Source organism: Balaenoptera ricei, chromosome 7 (assembly GCF_028023285.1).
Source record: "Balaenoptera ricei isolate mBalRic1 chromosome 7, mBalRic1.hap2, whole genome shotgun sequence".
Classification (NCBI taxonomy): Eukaryota; Metazoa; Chordata; class Mammalia; order Artiodactyla; family Balaenopteridae; genus Balaenoptera; species Balaenoptera ricei.
This window is the reverse complement of record NC_082645.1, coordinates 74007697-74030450: the sequence shown is the minus strand read 5'-3', so window position 1 is coordinate 74030450 and position 22754 is coordinate 74007697. Positions and strand designations below refer to the sequence as shown.

The window sequence follows — 22754 nt, the reverse complement described above, 5'->3', positions numbered from 1 at the left end:
GTCTCTCCTTCCCTTAGGTTCCCACAGCACTTTGAAACTCTTAATGGGGCATATTATGGCATCTTACGTTAAATTATATTTACATATGTTTATGCCCTCTCCATCGATTAAATGTTAAGTATCTTGAGAGCAAAAACCTTACTTTTCAAAGTTCCTTCAAAAAGTCAAAGAGACTTTGCATAGTAAACGTTCACCTGCAGTTGCTATATTGACTTTGAGTGTTACACTATATGCCCATCTCTCTATTTGACTGTTTGAATAATTTTCCATCTTAGAATTTCAGTATATCATATTTAATTTTTAACTGTTGGACTTAATAGATTAAGAAACTACCACTTCTAAACTAAGTGCTTCTAATTCTTTCTCTTACGACAATGCCTGAGAAGACAGCATAAGCTGCTTTAGGTTAAGAACTGAGCAGTAGAGATCAAATCTTATATTTAGCCAGCCATCAATTTAGACACAGCTGCCTTATTAGCCTTTGCCACACCAGTCAATCAATTCCACCTAACCCATCAAGAAGCATACATTTATCCACTGATCCAACCATTCAGGAAGCTATTACTGTGAACCTAACACAAGTCCAGGGTTGACAATGCCTTCCTGCCACTTGCCAGGCTCCGAAAGTACAGAGAAAAAAAAAAAAAATCAGTCTGACACGGCTGAATCCTTTGTTTCCATGTACATTCAAAGTGGACTAAAAATAATTCCTAAACTACTTGCTCTGATTTATTTTTGTCCTACTAACTTTGTAAACCTTCATCTGGTTTACTACTTAAATTTGAACACAACCGTATCATCATGACTAGGAATTTTCAGTAAACTCCTGATGAATCCTATTTGGCCTTTACAATTCATGACTGTCTCCTGCTTCCTACTTACAGAAAGAAGAATAGCAAATAATTTCTGAATCCTTTTCTCTTAATGTGTAGTTTATAATAATTCTATTTCATTCTTTCATCCCATCTTTTAATGAAAACTCCTTAAAATGTTGTTTTACTTGTGAATATTGTTAACATTAGAAAATTTTAAACTGGTTAGATGCAACTGCCACACCAATCGAGAATTCAATCAGCCTTGAATTTTACAGAACACAATCTTCCAGATCTAATCAATATGTTAATCAATCAGCTGGCTCCACTAGGATGTCAATGCCCTTCTCTGCTGTGGGGTAGTCACGGGAATACTACAAAGAAACATAATTTACTACTCCTCTGAGACATGTATTCAAAAATAAATGAAGATTTCATCTGCTTTGCAGAATTCTTTTCTAAAGAGAATGTTTCAAGACACACCATTTTAATGGACAGATCTGACTCCCCAGCACAGTGCCAAGGCTAGCAAAAAGAGAAAGGAGGCGAGCTGCAAAACATTCCTGTTTGCTCCATAAAGAAGAAACACTATCTTTTCCATACAAAGTTTTCCAAAGGACCACAGCCAGTATTCGTTGGCTTATTTGTACGCTGAGAATATTCCAGCTCATGTTAAGATTTTCTAGACAGAAAAAAGAATAATAAAAACTACTGTTTGAATTCAGCCTTTCTTAAGAGCAAATTTGTCTTCTCAGCAGAACAAAAGGAATCAATATAGTACTGCAAACATGAAGCTCACAGATGAATACCCTCCCTCTGATTTTTGGCTTTCAAATATATTTTGCTTGCTTGCCTGAGGTAACGTTCCAAAGACAATGTTGTTTCTAGGTTGTTTTAAAAGAAAAACAGAAATTTTATTCCACGATACGTTTTAATACTGCTTACTACATAAACATATTCTCTTTAGAGTCAATTTATAGGAAACGCAATAAAGCAATGAAAAGAAATCCAGCCTCATTTACTAGAAAGTGGTAAAACTGACACGTTACCTTTTCTGTCTACTTATTCAATCCTTACCACCATAGATCATAAATCAAGACAGAATATTCATATTTCTGAAATATTTAATTTACTAAAAATCATCTCTAATACTAGCAGTAATTAATAGGTATCTGTTAAGCTCTAGGTATTTCCCATACATCAACTCCAACACTTAACAAAGCTGCAAGGTAAGTATCATTATCTCTGTCTCAGAGAAAGCTTAATTAGTTTGCCCAAGAGCATACCTAAGAAGAGGCAGAGCAGATTTTGAACTCCAGTTGCTCAAACTCCAAAGGCCATGGTCTAGCCAGCAAACCACGCAGCCTTAGAAGGATTCCTCTTCTGGTAAAGACATCAACCACAGAAGCAAGTAGGAGGGCACGGAAGCCAATGTGCTGCCATAACCAACCATACCTGAGCCCTGCATCCCTTTTCCACCCCATCCCCCCACCCTCTCCCCAGGGCAGCCACACAGGCCTTCTTCCACGGCTCAAACTCACCAAGGCCTTTCCCCTCCAAAATTACAATCATGAACCGCAATTCAGCTAGTCGCCCAGTTTTTTAAAGTGCCAAAAAAAGTCTTTAATGACTGCCCTCAATTATTATGCTTTTTGTGACAAAGAACTTTTATTTGATAATTATTGAGGACTGATTAATTAAATGTACTTGTTTGCAATGTAGATTCAGAAATTTGCTTCTGTGAGTCAGAGGCCTGAGGGCAATATTCGGAGGAGAAAAAAAGATCCCTTTATGGAAACCTAAGGACATCTAAATTAGTACTGTGAAGTGAGGGGGAAATGTAAGTGAGAAAACGTGGGGAGCGGGAGTGAGAGGCATGAGGTTTTCATCATGGACCAAAAAGTGACAAAACTAAGTGCTAATGAGAGATAAAAAATAAAGGTAGAAGTAAAAGGAAACAAAAATATAGAAAAGGGAAAGAAAAGGGCTCTGACAAAGTACTCTGGGTTTAAGAACTGTACATGGTTGACTGACAGTTCACAGTCTTAAAGCATCATATAGTATTATTCGAATCATCATCTTCAAATTCATTTTAATATCATCAGCATTTACCCCAAACTGATAAATCTAAGAACAAATATTTTTTAATTAACATGAATTTTAGAGCACCTACCCCGTGTCTAGCACCATGATGGGCCTGAGGAGTAAATGAATAATATGAATAACAAAAGATCCTTGGTTCTTAGATAGTTCTCTTAATATACACTTACGAATCAACATGCCATGCTTTTATTGAGCACTTACTGAGTGTTAGGTATTCTGGAATGTAAAAACGAATGAAGGAATATATCTATGCTCTAAAGGAATTCAGAAGCGCAAGAAAGACAAAATAAACACACCAGAAACAATTAGGGACTAATTCTAAACACCATATTATCAAGTACTGAATCACCAAATAGAGACTGACTGATGTAGTAAGAGAAAAATAATTGTGGACTGAAAAAGCTTCATGAAAAAAGTAGAGCTAAGTTGGTTTCTGGTGGAGTTAGAGATAAAAAAGAGGTAGGGCAGTGCCAGTGGGGAGGGAAAAGAGTCAAAGGATTTAAAATTTCCTTGGAGCTAGGACTTAGCTCGGGAAATAACATATTAAGCTAGTTATGACTTTTTCGATTAAAGTTACAGAAATTCAACCAGAGTTTCCTGAGGCAAAATGGAAATTTATCAACTGATGGATACAAGAAAGGGTTGTACAAGAAAACCACAGGGATGGCAACTGTCCAGCTGATCTGGAGAATGACAGGGACCAGGAACTCCATCTCTGTATGTTGGCTTCATCATCTCCATTCATAGGCTTTCTCCACATGGTGGGCAGCATGGCTGATGACAACTCCCAGGTTTTACGTCTTACCATTTCCAACATCAAATGTGGATGGATAAGGGCGGCATAAGCAGAAGAAAGGGGAAGAGAGGTACCAGACAGACAGTTCTATATACGTCCACCATAAAAGTTACAAGTAAAAATTTGATTAATGGGAATTGATCCTAGATTGGTGGGAAATGACCAAAAAACAAAGTAACTTGAAAGCTTGGAAGAACCTCCCATTTTGGAGCATAATGTAGCTAAAATGCTACCTTTATACAAAACTCAGTCTTATCACAACCTGGTGGATGTGTAATATGTTATTTGCACAAATATAACAAGCCAAAGTGAAACATTCTTAAAAATTCCACATACAATCTATAAGATTCATTTACTCATTCATTCTTTACTTGAAGCTCTATACCTTTTCTTCATTGATTTTTATACAGTTCAATTAAAAGTTTTTAATAATTGTTTTACCATTTCAAAAAAAGTGTTACTTGCCCACTGAATGTTCCCCAGATCTTAAGAGAAGCATGCTAAAGCTTTTAGGGATGAGAAGTCAGGATGTATAAATTTAAGTTTCAATTGGTTCCGCAATACCGTGTGTGTGTGTGTGTGTGTGTGTGTGTGTGTGTGTGTAAAGACAGATAATAATAGAGATAAAGCAAAAATGACAAATTTTAACAACTGTTGCATCTTGGAGGATATATGGATACCCATTACACTAACTGAATTTTTCAGTATGCAGTATTTCAAAGTATTCATTATAAAAATTTGGAGGGAAGTAGAAGCCTGACAGAAGACTTCAAATTTTAAATAACAATATAATGAAAGCATAAAAAATGAAAGTAGTGTTTCAGGAAGATACATGTAGAAAGGGTATGGTTTGAATTAGAGGTAGTAAAAAATAGAGAGACCTAAGAGATTACTGTATAAGTCCAAACAGATGGGGGGTGGGGCGGCAATGGGCTGGACTGAGAAAGTGGCTGTGAAAATGAAACAGAAGAAATGGATACTAAAGACGGTGATGAATACTTAAAAGAACCCAGTGAGTGACAGGTGAGTGCGGGAAAGAGAGAAGACACAATCAGTGATGATCCCGGGTTCCCCAGGTCAAATGATTAGGGAAGGGATAGAAATAGATAAGGTCTAAAGCAGGGAACAGATTTGTTGGGTTAAGACAATGTCTTTCATTAAATAGGTTAATATATTGCCTCTTCCATGTAAATAGAGTTCATATGCTGACTGGCGGTGTATGTGGTATAATCTCCTCCTAGTCTGTGAAAGCCCAAAGACAACATACCACACAAGCACCCTAAGAACGAGAGGCAGACACACTGGGCTAGAGCCTGGGGGAAAACAGCCAGAGTCAGCCCATATGCTCCCCCTGTTAAGCCACCTGTTTCAGTGTCTCAGTTCCCCTAGCCTGGAAGATTTACAGAATTTCTGGGATTTTTTAAAAATGCAAAAACCGCATGATAGGGTGCTTTAAAGCGGTAAGAGCAAACTTCGATTGTAGCCACAAAAATACCGCAATGTATATAGCTTCAAGTAAATGTGAGAGCTTTTCTCATGCATTGGTCATTTCAGCTAAATGGCCTCTTGCTATGAGTACACCTCTAGATTAACCTTAATGGAGAAAAAGTTCATGAATACATAAAACTCCTATCTATTATTTTTCATATACTTTCTGATTTAGCAGAAAACCAGGCAACTGCTATGTGCAATTACATTTTTTTAAAGTCTCAGTTCGGATGGTGCAAACACAATCATTAACAAAATAAATCATAAATCACTCACTGCCTTCTGGTGGGGTGTGGAAATGAAATTTGGGGTCACTGAGGAGGAAAGAAGAGAAGCCAAGTTGTTCCCATGATAGGGTGGGGAAATGGCCAACAGGCTGGCCCAGATGGGAGAGAGAGGTTACAGGAGACGTCAAGACACAGCTTTCTGTGTTGTGTTCATGTCGAGAACTGAGATGTTAAGAAAACAGCACAATTTGGTCAAGGTGGTGATACCCCACTGTTAAAGGCAAGGGAGAGTATTTCTGCTACATATCAATGTAAAGGCAAGACACAGTCACTGCTAATTCACAGCAGACCTAAATTGATAGAAAGGGGGCTTATGTTTGAATCCTGAATTCAATTCCTTTGTTTAGAAAGGAGAGTGCACATCTGGTGTCTTCAAGAAATGAGGAAACGGTGGAAGAACTACGTTATTTTTTTCTAACAGCATGGAATGATGAGCGGTAGAAGTATGAAATAAAGAGAAATTAAAGAAAAAAAGAATTCTAGAGGATACTAAAGATAAAAGGAACAGAATTATACTGTTAATCACAAAAGAAATCGAAAAAATAGATCTAAATCAAAAATAATAAATTATTTCCTTTTGCTTTTCTATATCACTTTGGGACACACTTTAAGTGTGCATTCTTCCAGGAAGCAGGCCAAATTATTTCCCCTCAAACCTGTGTTCCCACAGTCTCCTATATACTCCTTGAATAAAGCACTTATCACACTCTGTTATCATTTGTGATCTCTCTATGTCCCCACCAAGTGTTCTCTGCAATTAGTGAGATTTGTTTTAAAAAAAAAAAGAAAAAAAAATGAATGAAATCATTTACTGTAGAAATCTTTATGTTATCTCTAGCCCCATATATAAACCAACATGTGATGTGTTAAATTCAAATAAATACCAGTTCCTCTTTCAGTATATTTTTTTCAAATCATGGAATTGCTCTTGCTATAAAACCTGCATACTTTGGCCACTTCATTCTGCATGTCTTATGGTCTTTTCCCTATATAATATTCTTTTCATATATATACTCTCTAGAGAAGCCCGCTCAAGCTTGGGGATGAAAGAAGATAATCAACTGCACAAATATTTATCTATATGCAGTCATTCATTTATTCACTCAACAACTATTTATACAGGAATACAGTCCCAATCAAAACAGTTATTGCACCTGGCTTCATCTTGCTTCCAATCTAGAGTTGAAGACAAATATGGAATTATGGAATAGATGCCTAGCTACAGATCAACTACAGACCATGAGCAATTAGGAGGTGCTTACAAGAGCACATTAACAGAGGAACCTACCTTAGACTGGAAAGCTAAAGAACATCTGTTTAAACGAAGTGGCACTTAAGCTAATACCTGAAGTTTAAATGAATTTAGCCAGGGCAGAGAGAGAGAGTGAGTGTGCATGTGTGTGTGTGTGTGTGTGTGTGTGTGTGTATGTGTATGTGTATGTGTGTGTGTGTTGGATCAGGGAAGTACTGCAAGCAGAGATACAGAGGAACAACCTATACAAAGGCCCTGAGGTACAAAACCTGTCACACTCAAGGCACAGAGAACTGGAGCTGAGACTGGGGTGGGAAAGCATGCAGGCCCTTACAGGTCACTGGTTCTCAATGTCATGGGAAGCCTGATAAAATTTGTTCTTAAAAAATAAACACTATTTGTAGGGTGTTGGGGGATGATCCCCATAATTGGAGTATGGATTTTTAGAGCACCAAGAATGGAACAAGGAGGCCAGTTAATATGCTAACCTGAACTAGAGTATTAAGAGTGACCTGGGCTAGAGCAGGGGCAGTGAAGATGAAGAGAAGTTAACAGATGAGGAATATTTAGGAGATAGATTTGGTGGGTTTGGTGATGGACTAGGAAAGGAAGGTAGAGGAAGCGGCAAGGACAGCACCCTCAACTCTCCTTATTGGCCAGAGGCGCACTTTAATAACAGTGGGGTTTTTAGTAACAATAAGGAAGGATGAATGGTGAAGGTGGTCAAAAGGTGAAAACTGCCAGTTATAAGTTCTGGAAGGTAATGTACAGCATGGTGACCCTAGTTTAAAAAAAAATAAGAAGGGGATTTTTTTTTTATCCTGGAAGGTCTGGTGAGAAATGAAGAGTCCAGACTTAAACATGCTTAAACTGAAATACCTGTGATCTATCCACATAAAGATGTCAAAATAATTGGTGGATATATTCAGGAGTGCACGCTGGGAAGTCTTAGCATATAGGTGGTATTTAAAGCAACTGGAGTGGATGAGATCACCTTGTGAGAGAGGAGAATGAGAAGAGAGGATGTTAAATTAAATGGAAAAATTTTTTTTCTACTTTTAGAATATAAAGATATTTTAATTACCTACATATTACAGTATCAGATATTTTATGCCTATAATACTTAAGTATAATTTTACAATATAATGTAATTATTGCATAGCAAATTATTTAAGAGTTACAGACTTGAGACTGTATTACTGACAAAGAATATTGATAGGGAAGAAAGGGGAGTAAATTGGGTCACCATATTTTCATCTTCCTTTGTCAGATCCATCTCTAAGCTGCTGGATCCATGAAGGGCCCCATATACAGTTCCAGTCTGTGAGCCAGTCCTTACATACAGGAAACACAAAGGCCACAGTAAGATGGATTTGTCAGGGGGAGCTTATATCTTTTTTTACCTCCCTGTCTGTGCCCCCATGCCATTCTCTGAAGCTGTAGCTTTCCAAGTCTCAACACATGCTATTATTTATCTTTGGAACATCAGAATGTGTTGAAATACAAATTTTTCCATTTGGACTTTCAAATGAAAGAAAAATTTTGCAATATAAAGCCATTCCTCAAAACAAGGAATCGCTCTGCTATTCACTCTTCCTAGCATCTAGCTTTTCCAATGTAGTCAGTTATTAGTGAAACCAGGAGAGGTGTGAATCAAAAAAAGTAAATAAGGAAAACATGAGTTTCAATGAGTTTAGAGATGATATTAATTCTGAAAGTCGAGAAGTGCACTGGTGATGAAAAGAGCAAGTTCAATCACAGACTTAAATCACAGTAGCCTGAAATTACTATTTTGACCCCCAAACTGTTAAAAAACCAAAGATTAATAACTTGTTTCAGCAGGTGGGAAATGGCTTAGGTTTTTATAAATGCCTTCTCTGAAGGCTAATAACAACCAGGGCAGGCCCTCATCTGCTAAAATGCATTGAAGTTTATAATCAGGCCTGAGGGACTGGGTGACTCACAAAGTAATCAGAGCCCTTATTAAGATTATTAACTTAATCTTAGTGACCCTCTCCTTCAGTGCAAGAGCCAGGAGCCAAGATGCAGAGAGTTTCTGGGTTGACTGCCAAAAAATTCTGAACAGAGGGTTTTTTCAGGTATAAGATATCCCACTAGGTATAATGGGATATATATAATGAAACCTGGATATAAAACAATTCAAAGTCATGTGGTTTATCAAAAGATAATTATTCCATTTTGGTAGACATTCTACAAACAGAATGGAAAAGCCAAAGGTTGAAAGAATCGACCAAGGTACGTGCATCCCACGCAATCAGTTTCTTCAAGGGTTAAGGCCTTCTGGCAGGATTGGTTATGTTGCTGTCACGCTTACTAATTTTACCCATCACATGTACGCAAAAACAGAAACCTCACATGTTAAGAAAACACAAAAATGTTATTTGAGTCTGAACATTACCTTTGTTCTTTTCTTATTGAGTCCACTTACAAAGGCCTAATCAACCATGGCAGGTTTTCTTAACCTTTTGGGGGGTCAAGGATTCTTTTGAAAATCTTACAGATGATCTCAACACTAGATAACTGAGACTGTATAATTAATTTCAGGGTGCTCATAAACCCTCTACACCCTTCCACTGGTTCCCTAGAACCTCTGCCATATAGGGTATAAGGGACAGTCAGTCCCTTACACAAACAGGGGAGAAGAAGATTCACCATTTGTGAGTACTTTCTCTCCGCATGAACTTACTTGACCTCCCCTCAAACTTGTCACAGTGAATTATATTACCTCTCTCTTCTTTTCTCATGAGCCTCCAAAGTCTTCACCTTCTACACCTTGACATCCTATATTCACCAAGCTTTACGGATTCACAAGACTTCTTTCCTATTTGAAATACTATGGCACAAAAGCAACTTAAAAAGACACGTTCTTTTGACTATTCTGATTCACAAAATTGAATCCATTGGTAGGGAAAAACTATTAAAAAGCTCACTTATCTTATGAAGAAAATCATCAAATTATCCTTAAGTAACAGCTTTATCAGAATTTGTAACTGCCAGGTGGTACCACAATTTTTTTTTTAATTAATTTATTTATTTATGGCTGTGTTGGGTCTTTGTTTCTGTGCGAGGGCTCTCTCCAGTTGTGGCAAGCGGGGGCCACTCTTCATCACGGTGTGCGGGCCTCTCACTATCGCGGCCTCTCTTGTTGCGGAGCACAAGCTCCAGACGCGCAGGCTCAGTAGTTGTGGCTCACGGGCCTAGTTGCCCCGCGGCATGTGGGATCCTCCCAGACCAGGGCTCGAACCCGTGTCCCCTGCACTGGCAGGCAGATTCTCAACCACCGCGCCACCAGGGAAGCCCACCACAATTTCTTTTAAGATGTGAATGTGGCACCTAGAGATTATCATACTAAGTGAAGTAAGTCAGAAAGACAAATATCGTATATCACTTATATGTGGAATCTAAAAAAATGATACAATGAACTTATTTACAAAACAGAAATAGACTCACAGACATAGAAAACAAACATGGTTACAAAAGGGGAAAGGTGGGGGGAGGGATAAATTAGAAATTTGGGAATAACATATATAGAAATTTAGGAGTAACATGTAAACAACAAGGACCTACTGCATAGCACTGGAACTATATTCAATATCTTGTTAAGAACCTATAATAGAAAAAAATCTGAAAAAGAAAAAATATATATATTCAAGATATATATGTATATATAAATGAATCAGCTTGCTGTACACAAGAAACTAACACAACATTGTAAAGCAACTATACTTCAATAAAAATTTTAAAATAAAAATAAAACAAATAGTACTTCAGATATAGAGAACAAACTAGTGTTTACAGGGGTGGGGGGAAGACAGGGGTAGGGGATTAAGAGGTACAAACTACTATGTATGAGATAAATAAGCTACAAGGATATATTGTACAGCACAGAGAATATAGCCAATATTTAATAATTATTATAAATGGAGTATAATAACCTTTAAGAATTGTGAATCATTATGTTGTACACCTGAAATTAATATAACATTGTAAATCAATGATACTTCAATAAAAAATAAAATAACTGTCTTAAAAAAAAAAGAAAATTTACAAATTACCAGATTAAAAAAAAAAAAAAAAGATGTAGATGTGTTCCAGCTTGTTATATACTTTTAAAACACTGCCAGAGCAAAGCACTTAGGAGAAGGTCATTTCTATCTCATCCCAATTCCAAGAGCCTATGATTCCAAGTCTTATTTTAATCTATGAAGTGAAAACTTTTGGTTTTTTAAAATTACTGCATATTTTAATTGATATTAGATATCATTTCATTATAAATAGCATTAGAAGGTCAGATTAGTTGTTTCATACATTAGTACAGAGATACTTTTCTTGCACATGATTATGAATGAGACTTAAATTCTGATTACTTTAAAGAAACACTGGAATTTGGGGAATTATTAAATCATAGCTTTTCTGCTAAAAGTCCAGAATCTAACAGCACAAAAATATTGTAAACTATATTTTGGAAAGTACTTATTTTATGAGGAGAAGTTATTTGTTTTTAAATGCAAATATTTGGAATACACCAATTCATTTAAAAATAAGTGACCAGATAGATTTTTTTTAACTTCAGGTACACAAACTGAATTAATCATAATCTGTGCTTCATGACACACTTATTGATCCATGCATGGTTCATTTTACTTAGTAAAATAGTTAAATAAATCCTACTATACCCATTATTCTTGGTGACATTTTTCCCCTTACGCAAAAAGTGTGGCCTTCCTCTACTTCATTTTTACAGTAAATGGATATTCTTTTGGTAATCCTGTCTCAGTCACCCAGACATTTATATACAAATCCTACTCATACAAATATGAAAACATTAGCAGCATGTTTAAAGTTTTGAAGAAACATAATCCATTTAACTATATAGAGCCATATTTTGACAGCTTAATTTCTATCATTTTCAAAAACACTGGCAGTGGGGGGAGACAGGCAAGGGTGGAATGGGTCACAAAATCCAGGACCTTTGCAGCTTCTATTCAACTCCTGGTTATAGATAACCCATTAGAAAAAACAAATAATCCATCTACCCATCCTGTTTCTGTTTGTGTCACATTCCTATTACAAAAAAGTTGTGGAACAGGTAGGTGTGAATAAAACCATGGACACTGGTCTTATTTTATTTTAGAAAGAACAATGAATATGGAAATCTACAACATCCCTGGAGCACTTACCCCCGAGGTAAGCCAAAGGCCTTACAGCATGAGCCCCAGGTGAGGCTGGACATTTCTACGAGCTTCCAACTGATCAAGTGGTCACTGAAAGCCCAACTAGTATTTAGGTCTACAGATATGAACTGCTAATGGCTTAGCTATGTATGTGTTCTACATTTTAGCAGAACTAACAAGTGGATTAAAACTATATAGTTTCTAAGTGCCGTTTCTCTACTGAATAGGAACAAAATTAAACTAAGTACAATAACTGATAATACTGGCAAATGTTTAATTTTAAATTAGACCCTCAAGTGTCATGATATAGAAACCTACTTGAGAAAAAAAAAACATTAAATAACAATTGAAATCTCTGTCACATATAAATAAAATTAATTTTAAATCTTGGTTTTTGTGCAAGACACAGAAGCTTAACATGGAGAAATTAACAGGCATTATTATCAACTCAAGGCTTCAGAGAAGCCCAAGACATTGCTGAGACATTTTACAGTCTAGGTTCACTAGGTCACAGATTTGACACGTTATTAATGTGGAAAGCAATTGCCATTTCCTTGACACCCTCTACCCTACATGAAAGGGCACCCAGAAATCATTCCTCATTTCAGGCCCAAGTGAACTCGCCTAATTATACTCCAAGACATTATCAACAAGTAGTTAAGAATACTGCCTAGTCCTCATAACATAGACAGTCATAAAAAAAAAAAATTTAAGAGGCACAGAATCTGATATGTCTTGGACATATGGATTGTGCTTACACAAAAGGGCAATTAAAGAGATATCTCCAAACAGAATCTTCAAAGCAAACAGAAGCTGTTTTCTTAAGCCTATGATGTATTTCACTACAATGCATAGCTCTCATAGTTTTAGAATTTTCCAGGTAACTACTCCAAAGCATACTTTTTATCAATAGCAGATGGAAAATATTATGTCCATTTCCCAGCTAAGGCAACTTGGAGGAAAGGAAATTAAGACACATTACACTAAGCCAAGTCAATGAATGACAACAATACTGCAGCTAGTACCTAGTCAGACAGAACACTGAAAGAGAATTAAGTTCAATATTTATATACTTAGGGGGAAGAGTTTTGTTTCAGAAAAATATTTGGTAGTTTCTGTTCAGCCACATTAAGAACACTGAAAAACCACCACTAAAACAAACTGGACTGAAATTCAACACAATGGCATGTGTTTTTCAACCTGTAATCAACACCAAGAAATAGCTCCCTTTGGTTATTAAAATCCTGGAAAGAAATCATAATTACCCCATCTGGGAATACGGCCTTCAAAGCATGAGTACTTTAGATAAAACAGCCAATGTCTAGTCCCACTTCTATTGATTTTCAAATTCCCTGAACGGAAGAAAAGTAAACAAATGCTTTCATGGATGGGAGATTTTCAATCAGGTTTGCTTAAATCAAAGTTTAAATCAAGTTATTTGAATTTAATAAAAAGTATACAGTAATATTCTATACTGAATTTCAGTATTTTTAAATTAAATTTTGTTAAGTAGGTCCCAGCTACATAGAATATGAAAAAAATCTTTAACTTTAAAAGTACAAGAATGTAGCAGCTTCATTTACAATAGCTAAAACTGGAAATAACCCAAATATCCATCAGAAGTGATAAACCAAACTGCAGTAATTGATACAATGGAATACTGCTCAGCAGTAAAAAGGAATAAACTACTGAACATGCAACAACATGGATGAAACCTATGGAAATTAGACTGAGCTGAAGAAGCTAGACACAAAAAAGTACATGCTATATGGTTCTATTCCATGAAGGTCTAGAAAACACAAAATTAATCAGTGACGAAAACAGTCAGAACAGTTGTCAATGGGTCAGGGGCAAAGATTGCCTGGGGGCATGAGGGAACTTTCTAAGGTGATATAAATGTTCTATATCTTGATATGGGTAATGGTTACACAGGTATATCCATTTGTCAAGAGAATACAGTTTATGTTAATACCAGAATCTGAAGTATGGACATCCATTAAGTAGCTTTTACAGCTTTTTTTTCATTTTATGACTTTTATATTTTTAAACCAATACTTACAAAATGTATATAATCATAAGCTCACTTGAAAATGACTTTTGAATATTTTTGTAAGGCAAACCTAGAGTGATAATAAAATTTTAACGTCAATTAAAATATATATATATTTTTTAATATTTAAAAATATATAGGGCTTCCCTGGTGGCGCAGTGGTTAAGAATCCGCCTGCTAATGCAGGGGACACGGGTTCGAGCCTTGCTCTGGGAAGATCCCACATGCCGCGGAGCAACTAAGCCCGTGCGCCACAACTACTGAGCCTGCGCTCTAGAGCCCGTGAGCCACAACTACTGAGCCCACGTGCCACAACTACTGAAGCCCACGCGCCTAGAGCCCGTGCTCCACAACAAGAGAAGCCACCGCAATGAGAAGCCCGCGCAACACAACGAAGAGTAGCCCCCGCTCACCGCAACTAGAGAAAGCCAGCGCGCAGCAACAAAAGACCCAACTCAGCCAAAAATAAATAAATAAATAGATAAATAAATAAAATTTGAAAAAAAAAAATATATATATATAATGTGGCAACTCTGTAAATCAAACACCACTTTCCCCACCCAATAAACTATAGTTTATTGTTTAAAAAAAAAAAAAAAAGAGTACAGTTTAGGTATGTACATTTTAATGCATGCACACTTTACCTCCCCGCTCCTCCAAATAATCCCACATAATGGAAATGGATGGAGGTGTGAGTGAAATAGTCACAGCAGAATTTGATCATTGTTAAAGCTGGGTAATGGGTATGGGCTTTTTTTAATACTATCCTGTTTACTTTCTATATATTTGACATTTTTCAAGGTAAAATGTTTAAAAATATAGATCAGTGAAACGTACAATCAAAAATGTTTACACTGTGAAAATTTATCCCTCAAGAGGCTTTCTCTGTATGCAGAAGACTTTTATAAAAATCCACGGAGATCCCCAGTGTCTGTGCTTCACACAGAGAATTTGAAATGGAGCTCGTTATTTTCTCCAGCTCCCCTTGCCCCCATCCCCAGCACGCCTCCCATCTAATGGGCCATCAGACTGAATATGATATGGTTGTCTCAGCTACCACCAACCCCCAAATTAATTCTTCCCTCGTCCCTCGAATATTTATTTCTAACAAATACTGGTGCAGATGGAGAAATCAGAGCTGCTGCAGACACCAGAGAAAACAGATCTCAACCTTAGTCTTTATTCTCACTACTCTCTGAGAATGGTGTTTTAGAAGTTAATGAGAAAATGAAAATGTACTTTTTTTACATCCAGATTTTTAAAAATCTCATATTCAACTTCTTTTAACCTCACCTTCTTATTTCTCAGCAATATGAAGAGACATAAATTTTCAAAATAATAAAATCTAGAGTAACCAGAGTCAGCAGTCAATTTCTCTACTATGGAGTTATGAGGCTCAATCATGTATCAGTCACTAAACAAGTCTTATTTGTTTTCTAAATATTGCCTGAGAAAAGTCCTATAGCTTTTCACAAAACATGTCCAAAGAATCAGAAGCACCATACAGAGGCAAAGGATGAATTCAGGCTCAGTCAGAGCTATTTAAAGGTATGTTAATACCCTCCTAGAGCTATTTAAAGGTATGTTAATACCCATAAGAGGATTATAAGTGCACCTGGGTAAACAATCTTCTTGACAACCTAAAAAGTGGACTTAAGTATTGTATCTAGCAGTTCTCTGTAGTGAACATAAGATAAACACTGAAATTAGCTAAAATTAAAAGTCCAAAATATATATACTTTATAACCTCCACTTACAAATATTTCTACCTAACATTTCTTTATGTTTATATGACCCTGCTAAATTCCAGTGAAGAATTTCACAAGATGTGAAATAACAAATACTCATAAAGTAAAGGAGATCCTTGATGCCAGCATTTTTGTTCATTCATTCATTAATTCAAAAAAAAATGTGTGCCTATGAGTAGCAAGTGCTCTTCTAGGTACTAGAAATATATGTAATAATTCAATGTAATAATGAACAAAGCAAAGTTCATGCCCTCAGAGAGTTTACATTCTAGTAAGGGGAGACAGGCTTACAAGAAGGGCTGAGGATAGTAAATGCCATGGAGGAGAATCAGTAGGAAAGGGCATGCAGATGGCTATTTAATACAGCTGTCGGGAAAGGCTTCTGTTAGCGTGATTGGAGCAAACCTGAAGAATCCAAGGTCCAGAATTCCAGGCAGAGAAAATGACAAGTGCAAAGGCCCCACACCAGAGCCCACTTGCAAACTGAAGAAACAAAGAGCCAGTGTGGCCCCAGTGCTGAGTTAGTGTCAGAGCTGAGGGAGCCGGGAGTGAGAGGGCCGCAGAGGATCTCAGCCTTTGTGGGCCATTTTCAGGGTCTGGGCATCTAGTGTGAGGGAGATGGGAAGCCATTGGAGGACTGTGGGCAGAAATGATCTTATTTAATGTTTTTAAAAAGATCACTAACTGTGTGAGGAGAACAGACAGTAGAGGAACAAAGGTTGAAGCAGGAAGACCAATTCAATCTAGAGATCACAATGTGCTCAGAGGAACATTTTAAGTATATTTTTTATAGGTTATGTTTCATTATACAACCCAAATACTCCTGTAACTAAAACAGCAGTCAATTGAATTGCTCTCTTGTTTGCCACTGGCTTGGAGGGTTAGAGTTTCTGAGGGAAATCCAAGAGTCATCTTATGTTACTTTTCAGGCTCTAGTTTGATCTGTTGGCTAGTGGTTCCTTTACCTCCATTAATCTAATAGGTAAATAAGACAAAAACTGCTAGCTTCCCAAAAAATAACCCTTTTCAAAAATATTACATCACAAATATCAGAAAGCAAATATTTTCACACGTACGCTGGATACAGAAGTTTCTCATATTATTTCCGTTATTCGTAACCCTCATCACAACCTACGTACATGGTAGTAGTCAAAACCCATTTAACTAATATTCCTGAAAGACGATAAATCGAAATAAAAATATACTGCAAATCATAAAATCCATCACCACTCTCAGACTTCTGTTTCATAGTTTATGAAATCCCTCTCATAATGAAGACAGGCTCTCGATCACTCTCCTATCTCTCATTTCCTTAAGTTTACCCAACAGCATATCTAACCACTGTCTCGCCCATACCCTGTGGTTAGCACTTTCAGTTATAAAAAGCCAGGTAGGAAAACCACCACACACAGCACATCTTTCAGGACTTTCAGCCACGCTCAAGTGTTATTAAACGGTTTGAGAGGGTGTCAGAAACACATGCTTTCCGGCACACTTTGGTGATTTCATCCTATGCTCAGAGCACTCTGATAAATTAAATCATTCTGGCTGTGTCAGGAATCGCAGCTGGTGTACCTGAGTATTGCTCTCTGATGATGACAAGCAGTACAAAATAAGATACCGAATCCTACTTTTCTAAAATCTCATTTTCGGCATCTCGCAAAACGTTACTAGGCAGGATTTTAAAGCGAAAACAAATGTTATAATTCACTTTGGTTTTGCAGAAACCTAAGCCCACTTGCCAAAAAAAACTGATGGCTTTTTTTCTTTCCAAAGAGCAGGCAGCTTCTACAGTAGGGAAGGGGACTGGGGGTGGGGGGTAGGGAGAAGCTATTAAAATGGATAATCCAGCTTTTTGCTTACCCGTGTAGCTTTAATGGAGGGGAACCAGGCAGGAACTGAGGGACTGTTACAGCCACGTATACCAAAGGGCTTTCCTCACCCTCAGCTGAATAGTGTGGAGAATCTGCCTCATTACCTTCTACGAACAAGTAAAGGAGAATCTCCTCTCTGGGGGCAGGCTTTGCTGTACTAACATCCTCTACAGACTTGACCTCATCCACCCCCCTCTCCTTTTCCCATTCCTTCAGCCACAAACTCCTATTTCGTTTTTGGTTTGTTTCATCTTATTATACTGAAGGCATTCTTGCAAACTGCCTTCAACCATTCCCGGGATAAGAAGAGATAGAAATAAATAATAAAATAAATCAAGATTTCTTTTCTGCAGAGCTAAATTTAAATATATAGGCGGAGCGAGATGGTGAAAAGGGGTGTGTGGGTGTCTACTGCAAGATTTTTCAGTCTCTAGGAGAGAAAAGGATAAAGAACAGAAGGCTAAAAGGATTTGAGAAGTGTGTGTGTGTACAATCATTCCCAGGGCGGAGGGAAAAATTCAGGAAGGGAGGGAGAAGCAAAAGATCAATCCAGGCAGGCAGTCACTCCCATCCCTCCCGACCCCTCCCCACCTCACTGCAGTGCTCTGCGCTTCCCAGAAAGCTCACCACCCAAAGGGCAGATTCCCAAAACCAAAGCAGAGCCCGAATCCTGGTCACGCAGGCAGGCTGGGGAGACGGGGGAGGTGGGGGGTGGGGGTGGGGGTGGGGGTGGGTAGAGACAGGCGATGGGAAACCATCTGGCTAGGGAAGCGGCGAGGAGGCCAGCAAGACCAGAGGAGGAAAGGCAGGGCCGGGCTGCGGGGACCTACCGGGAGCAGTGACGGTAGAGGATGCCCCGGGCACCTCTGGCCTCTCCTCCTCGGCTTCCTCCCGCTGCCGTTGCTGCTGCTGCTGCTGCTGCTGCTGCTGGATGAGACTGAGGTCGGAGCGGCTGAGCTCAGCTCTGGCGGCCGCAGGGACCAGCCTCGCCTTTAGCAGCACGGCGGCCAGGCCGAGGAGCAGGGTGCAAGGGACGCGCCGGCTGAGCCTCGCCATGGCCGAGAGCCAGAGGGCCGCGGCGGCATATTGCGGCGGAGGTCCGGGCGGCGGCGGCGGGCGCCAGGGCTGCGGGCTCTCGCCCGCCCGCTCGGTCCCCCTCGCTCGGTCTGCCTCGCACACCCTCACCAGGAGGAGGAGGCTGGGGCGGCGGAGGAGACGCCGCGGAAGGAGGAGGGGGAAGTTAGCATCCTCGCGCACGTGACGCGCGGGGCGGGGTGGGGCGAGCCCCGCGCCAGGCGCCGCGTCTCCGCTATCACCCCGGGCTCAGCTGCTCCGGACGCGCGCGCTCGGCGGGGTGCTGGGGCGCAGTGCTGGTGGTGGCTTCCTAGGGTAAACGAAAAAGGAGAGCCTTTCTGGGGGCTGGTAGACTTTCAGATCCTCTAGCCCCCACCGAGACACCAGGAAATTTTGCAGAAAGTGAAATAAAATTCCCTCCACCTGACCGCAAAGTAGAAGAGAAGGTGGTGTATTGATTACGCTCCCACAACACTTAACGCAGCACCGGCGGATCAAAAAAGCCAGGATCTCTTAACCATGTGGGCTTTGGGGCATCACGGCCATCACTGGTTAGCTAGAAATTAAACTGCGGCTCTCCAGATTTTGATTAAATTCCTCTTTCTGCCCAAATTGGAATTTCTTTCAATATCGTAAAATATTCTTAATTACGTTTTGTCTAATTATAGTCTATACTTTCCATTTGCTCAAAAAATATTTTTCTAAATGCCTGCTAGGTGCTTACCACGTGCCAGTATTTAGTCAGGTGCTTGGAATAAGCAACATACAATCCCTGCGTTCTAGGAGCTCATTACCTGTTAGGACAGAGGAACATACAAACAAATTGTAATCCAGGGTGGTGCCTGCCACTGGAGAAACACTACAGCATGCAGAGATTGCATTGAATTGGAAGAAATTAACAATGTGGTATATGGAAGGGGGCTATGAGACACTAGGAAAGGTGGGGTTTAAAGAAGAATAAGAGTTCCACACATAGGTGGGTGTAACCAGGTCATCTAAAAAGTATAGCTGTGTGTGTGTGTGTATGTATGCCCGTGCACACGCGCCGAGGTGTGTAACAGTACAGTGTGCTTGGAAAATTGTCCTGCAATGATTGTGACAAAGTGACAGTGTTTTAGATTGAAAAGGAAGGTGGAGATCAGGTCATTAAAAAAATAATAGCAGGGACTTTCCTGGTGCCGCAGTGGTTAAGAATCTCCCTGCCAATGCAGGGGACACGGGTTCGGGCCCTGGTCCGGGAAGATCCCATATGCCGTGGAGCAAATAAGCCCGTGTGCCACAACTACTGAGCCAGCAGGCCAAATCTACTGAAGCCTGCCCACCTGGAGCCGGTGCTCCGCAACAGGAGAAGCCACCCAATGAGAAGCCCGCACACCGCAACGAAGAGTAGCCCCCACTCTCTGCAACTAGAGAAAGCCGGCGCACAGCAACAAAGACCCAACGCAGCCAAAAATAAATAAAATTAAAAAAAAAAATAACGGCAAACACTTCTATAGTACTTACTGTGTCCAGGCACTGTTCAAGCACTTTATATACATTAACTCCTGTAATAACCTTGGATGCTATGTAAGGAAACTGAAATTTACATTGCAAGTGATTATGGAATAGTGAAAGAAATTAATCAGGGAAGGGACTTGCTACCAGTCTGCGTTTTCAAAGGATAACTTTGCTATCAGTATGGAAGAGGAAGAGGGATAGATTGGCGGAGAGGAGGCCAGTTTAGTGGTGTTTGCAAAAGCCAGTGAGGAGATACCAAAGGCTTGTGAGACCAGAAAGGAGAAGAAAGGAGTGGGAGATTCAGTATGTAGGGCTAGAATCAGCAAAACTGGTTGACTGTTTGGGTGAGGAAGAGAGAAGGAGAAAGATGGGTATGTCTAGTATGACACTCAAATTGCCAGATTGAGATCTTGGGTGGCTGCTTACGACATTGTCAAGATTAGCTGGTACTACTGACTACAGAATAGGTGATAAGCCATGGCTTGTTCAGTTGTAGTCTCTTTGTATTTGGAATGTCTGTGGGACATCTCATAATATAATGTAAATGTGATCTGTGACGTCACATCCTTTACCATCATAGTTGATTCAGATGATTTGGCTGATTGGACAGTCCCTTTCCACACTCACCACTCTTTTGTGTGTTCGTCCCAATGTTTCCAACATGCTGGAAAAGAACAAATTTCTCACTAGTGGAAAGTTATTCTTTGGTCAAGGATATGAAACTAGTGCCTATATAACCATAACTAATAATAATAATAGGCATTTTACATACATTATGTCGTATCCTCAAAGCAGTCCTACAAATTAGCTCTCATTATTCTGTTTAGCAAATGGAAACACTGAAGATCAGAGAGGCAACTGTCTTGCCCAAGGCTACACTAATAAGAAGTGACTTTACCTTTCAGCGCTGTTTGAAACTTTCGCCATGAGCTTGCGTTGTTTTTTAGTGATTTTTAGATGGAAATAAACTACATAATGTGGGCTACATAATTTTTTGAAGAGAGATGCCAAAGTGAGGTCCCTCACACTAAACACCACTATTCCATCATGGCTTTGCCTCGCCTGTGTGAGCAGGAATTATTGGGGGGAGGCTGAATGCAGAGAGTCTTCATTAGTTTCATCAAGCTGTTTTTGTTGCATTTTCCTCCAATTTACCTCTGCTCCTGGAGAGAAGAAAGGAGAAAGTGGAAATGGTTCCAGAATCCTGACTGGCAGATCAGAAGGAAAGGAATGCTGCCAGGATTTCTGTCATCCTGCCTTACGGTGGCCAAGTCATCTTTAATATATTAGAAGCTGACCTTCCAGAGGCAAAGTTGCTGATTTCACAGCCCTCAGTGGAGAGTAGACGTGAAATCCTTCAATACTACAGACTGTTTAAAGAAATAAGCTTTGCTAATCAAGATGGGTTTTAGATGGTTTTTAAATGCTCCGTTACTTGTATAGTTTACGCTTAATTTCTGTGCAATATACAAAAGCCATATTATTGGATGCAATCAGGGCTAATAGTTGGTGAATCAAAAAAGTAGGTCAAGAGACAAAAAAAATCAATATATTTAAAATATATTTTAGGCTGCTTATTTTATCTTAAAATAGGCAAATATATATTCATTTACCAATCTTTTGACGTAGGGCCAATAATTTTTTTTAAATCTAACCACATCCTAGGGTTTGAAGTAGTAAACCACAATTACAATGCATCCCTATTATTTGCAGTTTTCGGTTAAGTGGAAGGAGTGCTTAAAAACTCTTGACAAACAATTCGAATGCCAAATCCTTCTATTTTCAATTTTTCCCCAGTTTTACCATTTTCTCACCCACTTAGTATTAAACTTAGTTTTCATAGAAAAATATACTTCATTTAAATTTATATTTCATCCATACCTTATAACACATAGAACTGCCAAAAACAACTGTGTAAACAAACATAACTTACTTTCTGCACAGACACAGACCAACTGGTGGGGGCAAAACCAAGCAGATGTTCAGGAAAGGGTATTCTGCCAATTTCATGTACTTAACATGTCAGCCAGTGTGGTTTACAAAGGAATGGAAGATGCCGGTTGATCTAGGAAGTTATTTTCAGGTTCCTAATCCGTGATACTGTTCATGCTTAATACAATGTAATCATTAATGTTAGAATGTCTTCGCTTTTATAAATATACTGCAAGAGCCATCGGAAAGCAGATTGTAATACCATACATATATAATAATTCTTCCTTGCTTAAGATCTACTGGTACCTCCTCATTGCTCTTAGCATAACGTCCAAAATCCCCAACAGATTTACAAAGCCCTTCACAATATATCCTCTGACTATGCAGGCTCATCTTTTAATATTTCCTACATAAACACAGAGATGGGGGTTGGTGGGGGGAGGGAAGGGAAGGGAAAGGAAGGATTTCTTTTATTCCCCTGAACTAGACTTATTTAGGTTGCACATACTGATTTCCTCGCCTGGAACTGTACTCCCTCATCCCTAACTGACAGGCTCCCACAGAGCCTCAAGGTTAGCTTAGATATTACTTCCTCTAGGGTACTTTCCCCGACACCCTTGGCTTTGATTAGGAGCCCTTGCTATGA

The 22754-nt window shown here is 39.0% G+C and overlaps 1 protein-coding gene across 2 annotated transcripts in view; it reads right to left on the bottom strand.

Moving 5' to 3' along the window:
• FAM171B (family with sequence similarity 171 member B) overlaps positions 1-18756 on the bottom strand; it is a 63701-nt gene extending 44945 nt beyond the window's left edge. For both annotated transcript variants that reach the window (XM_059927295.1, XM_059927296.1), the window contains exon 1: positions 18436-18756. In XM_059927295.1, coding sequence (XP_059783278.1) covers positions 18436-18661 — 226 coding nt within the window. In that variant the 5' untranslated portion in view covers positions 18662-18756. The remainder of the gene's footprint in view (positions 1-18435) is intronic.
• Between the last annotated feature and the right edge of the window lie 3998 nt (positions 18757-22754).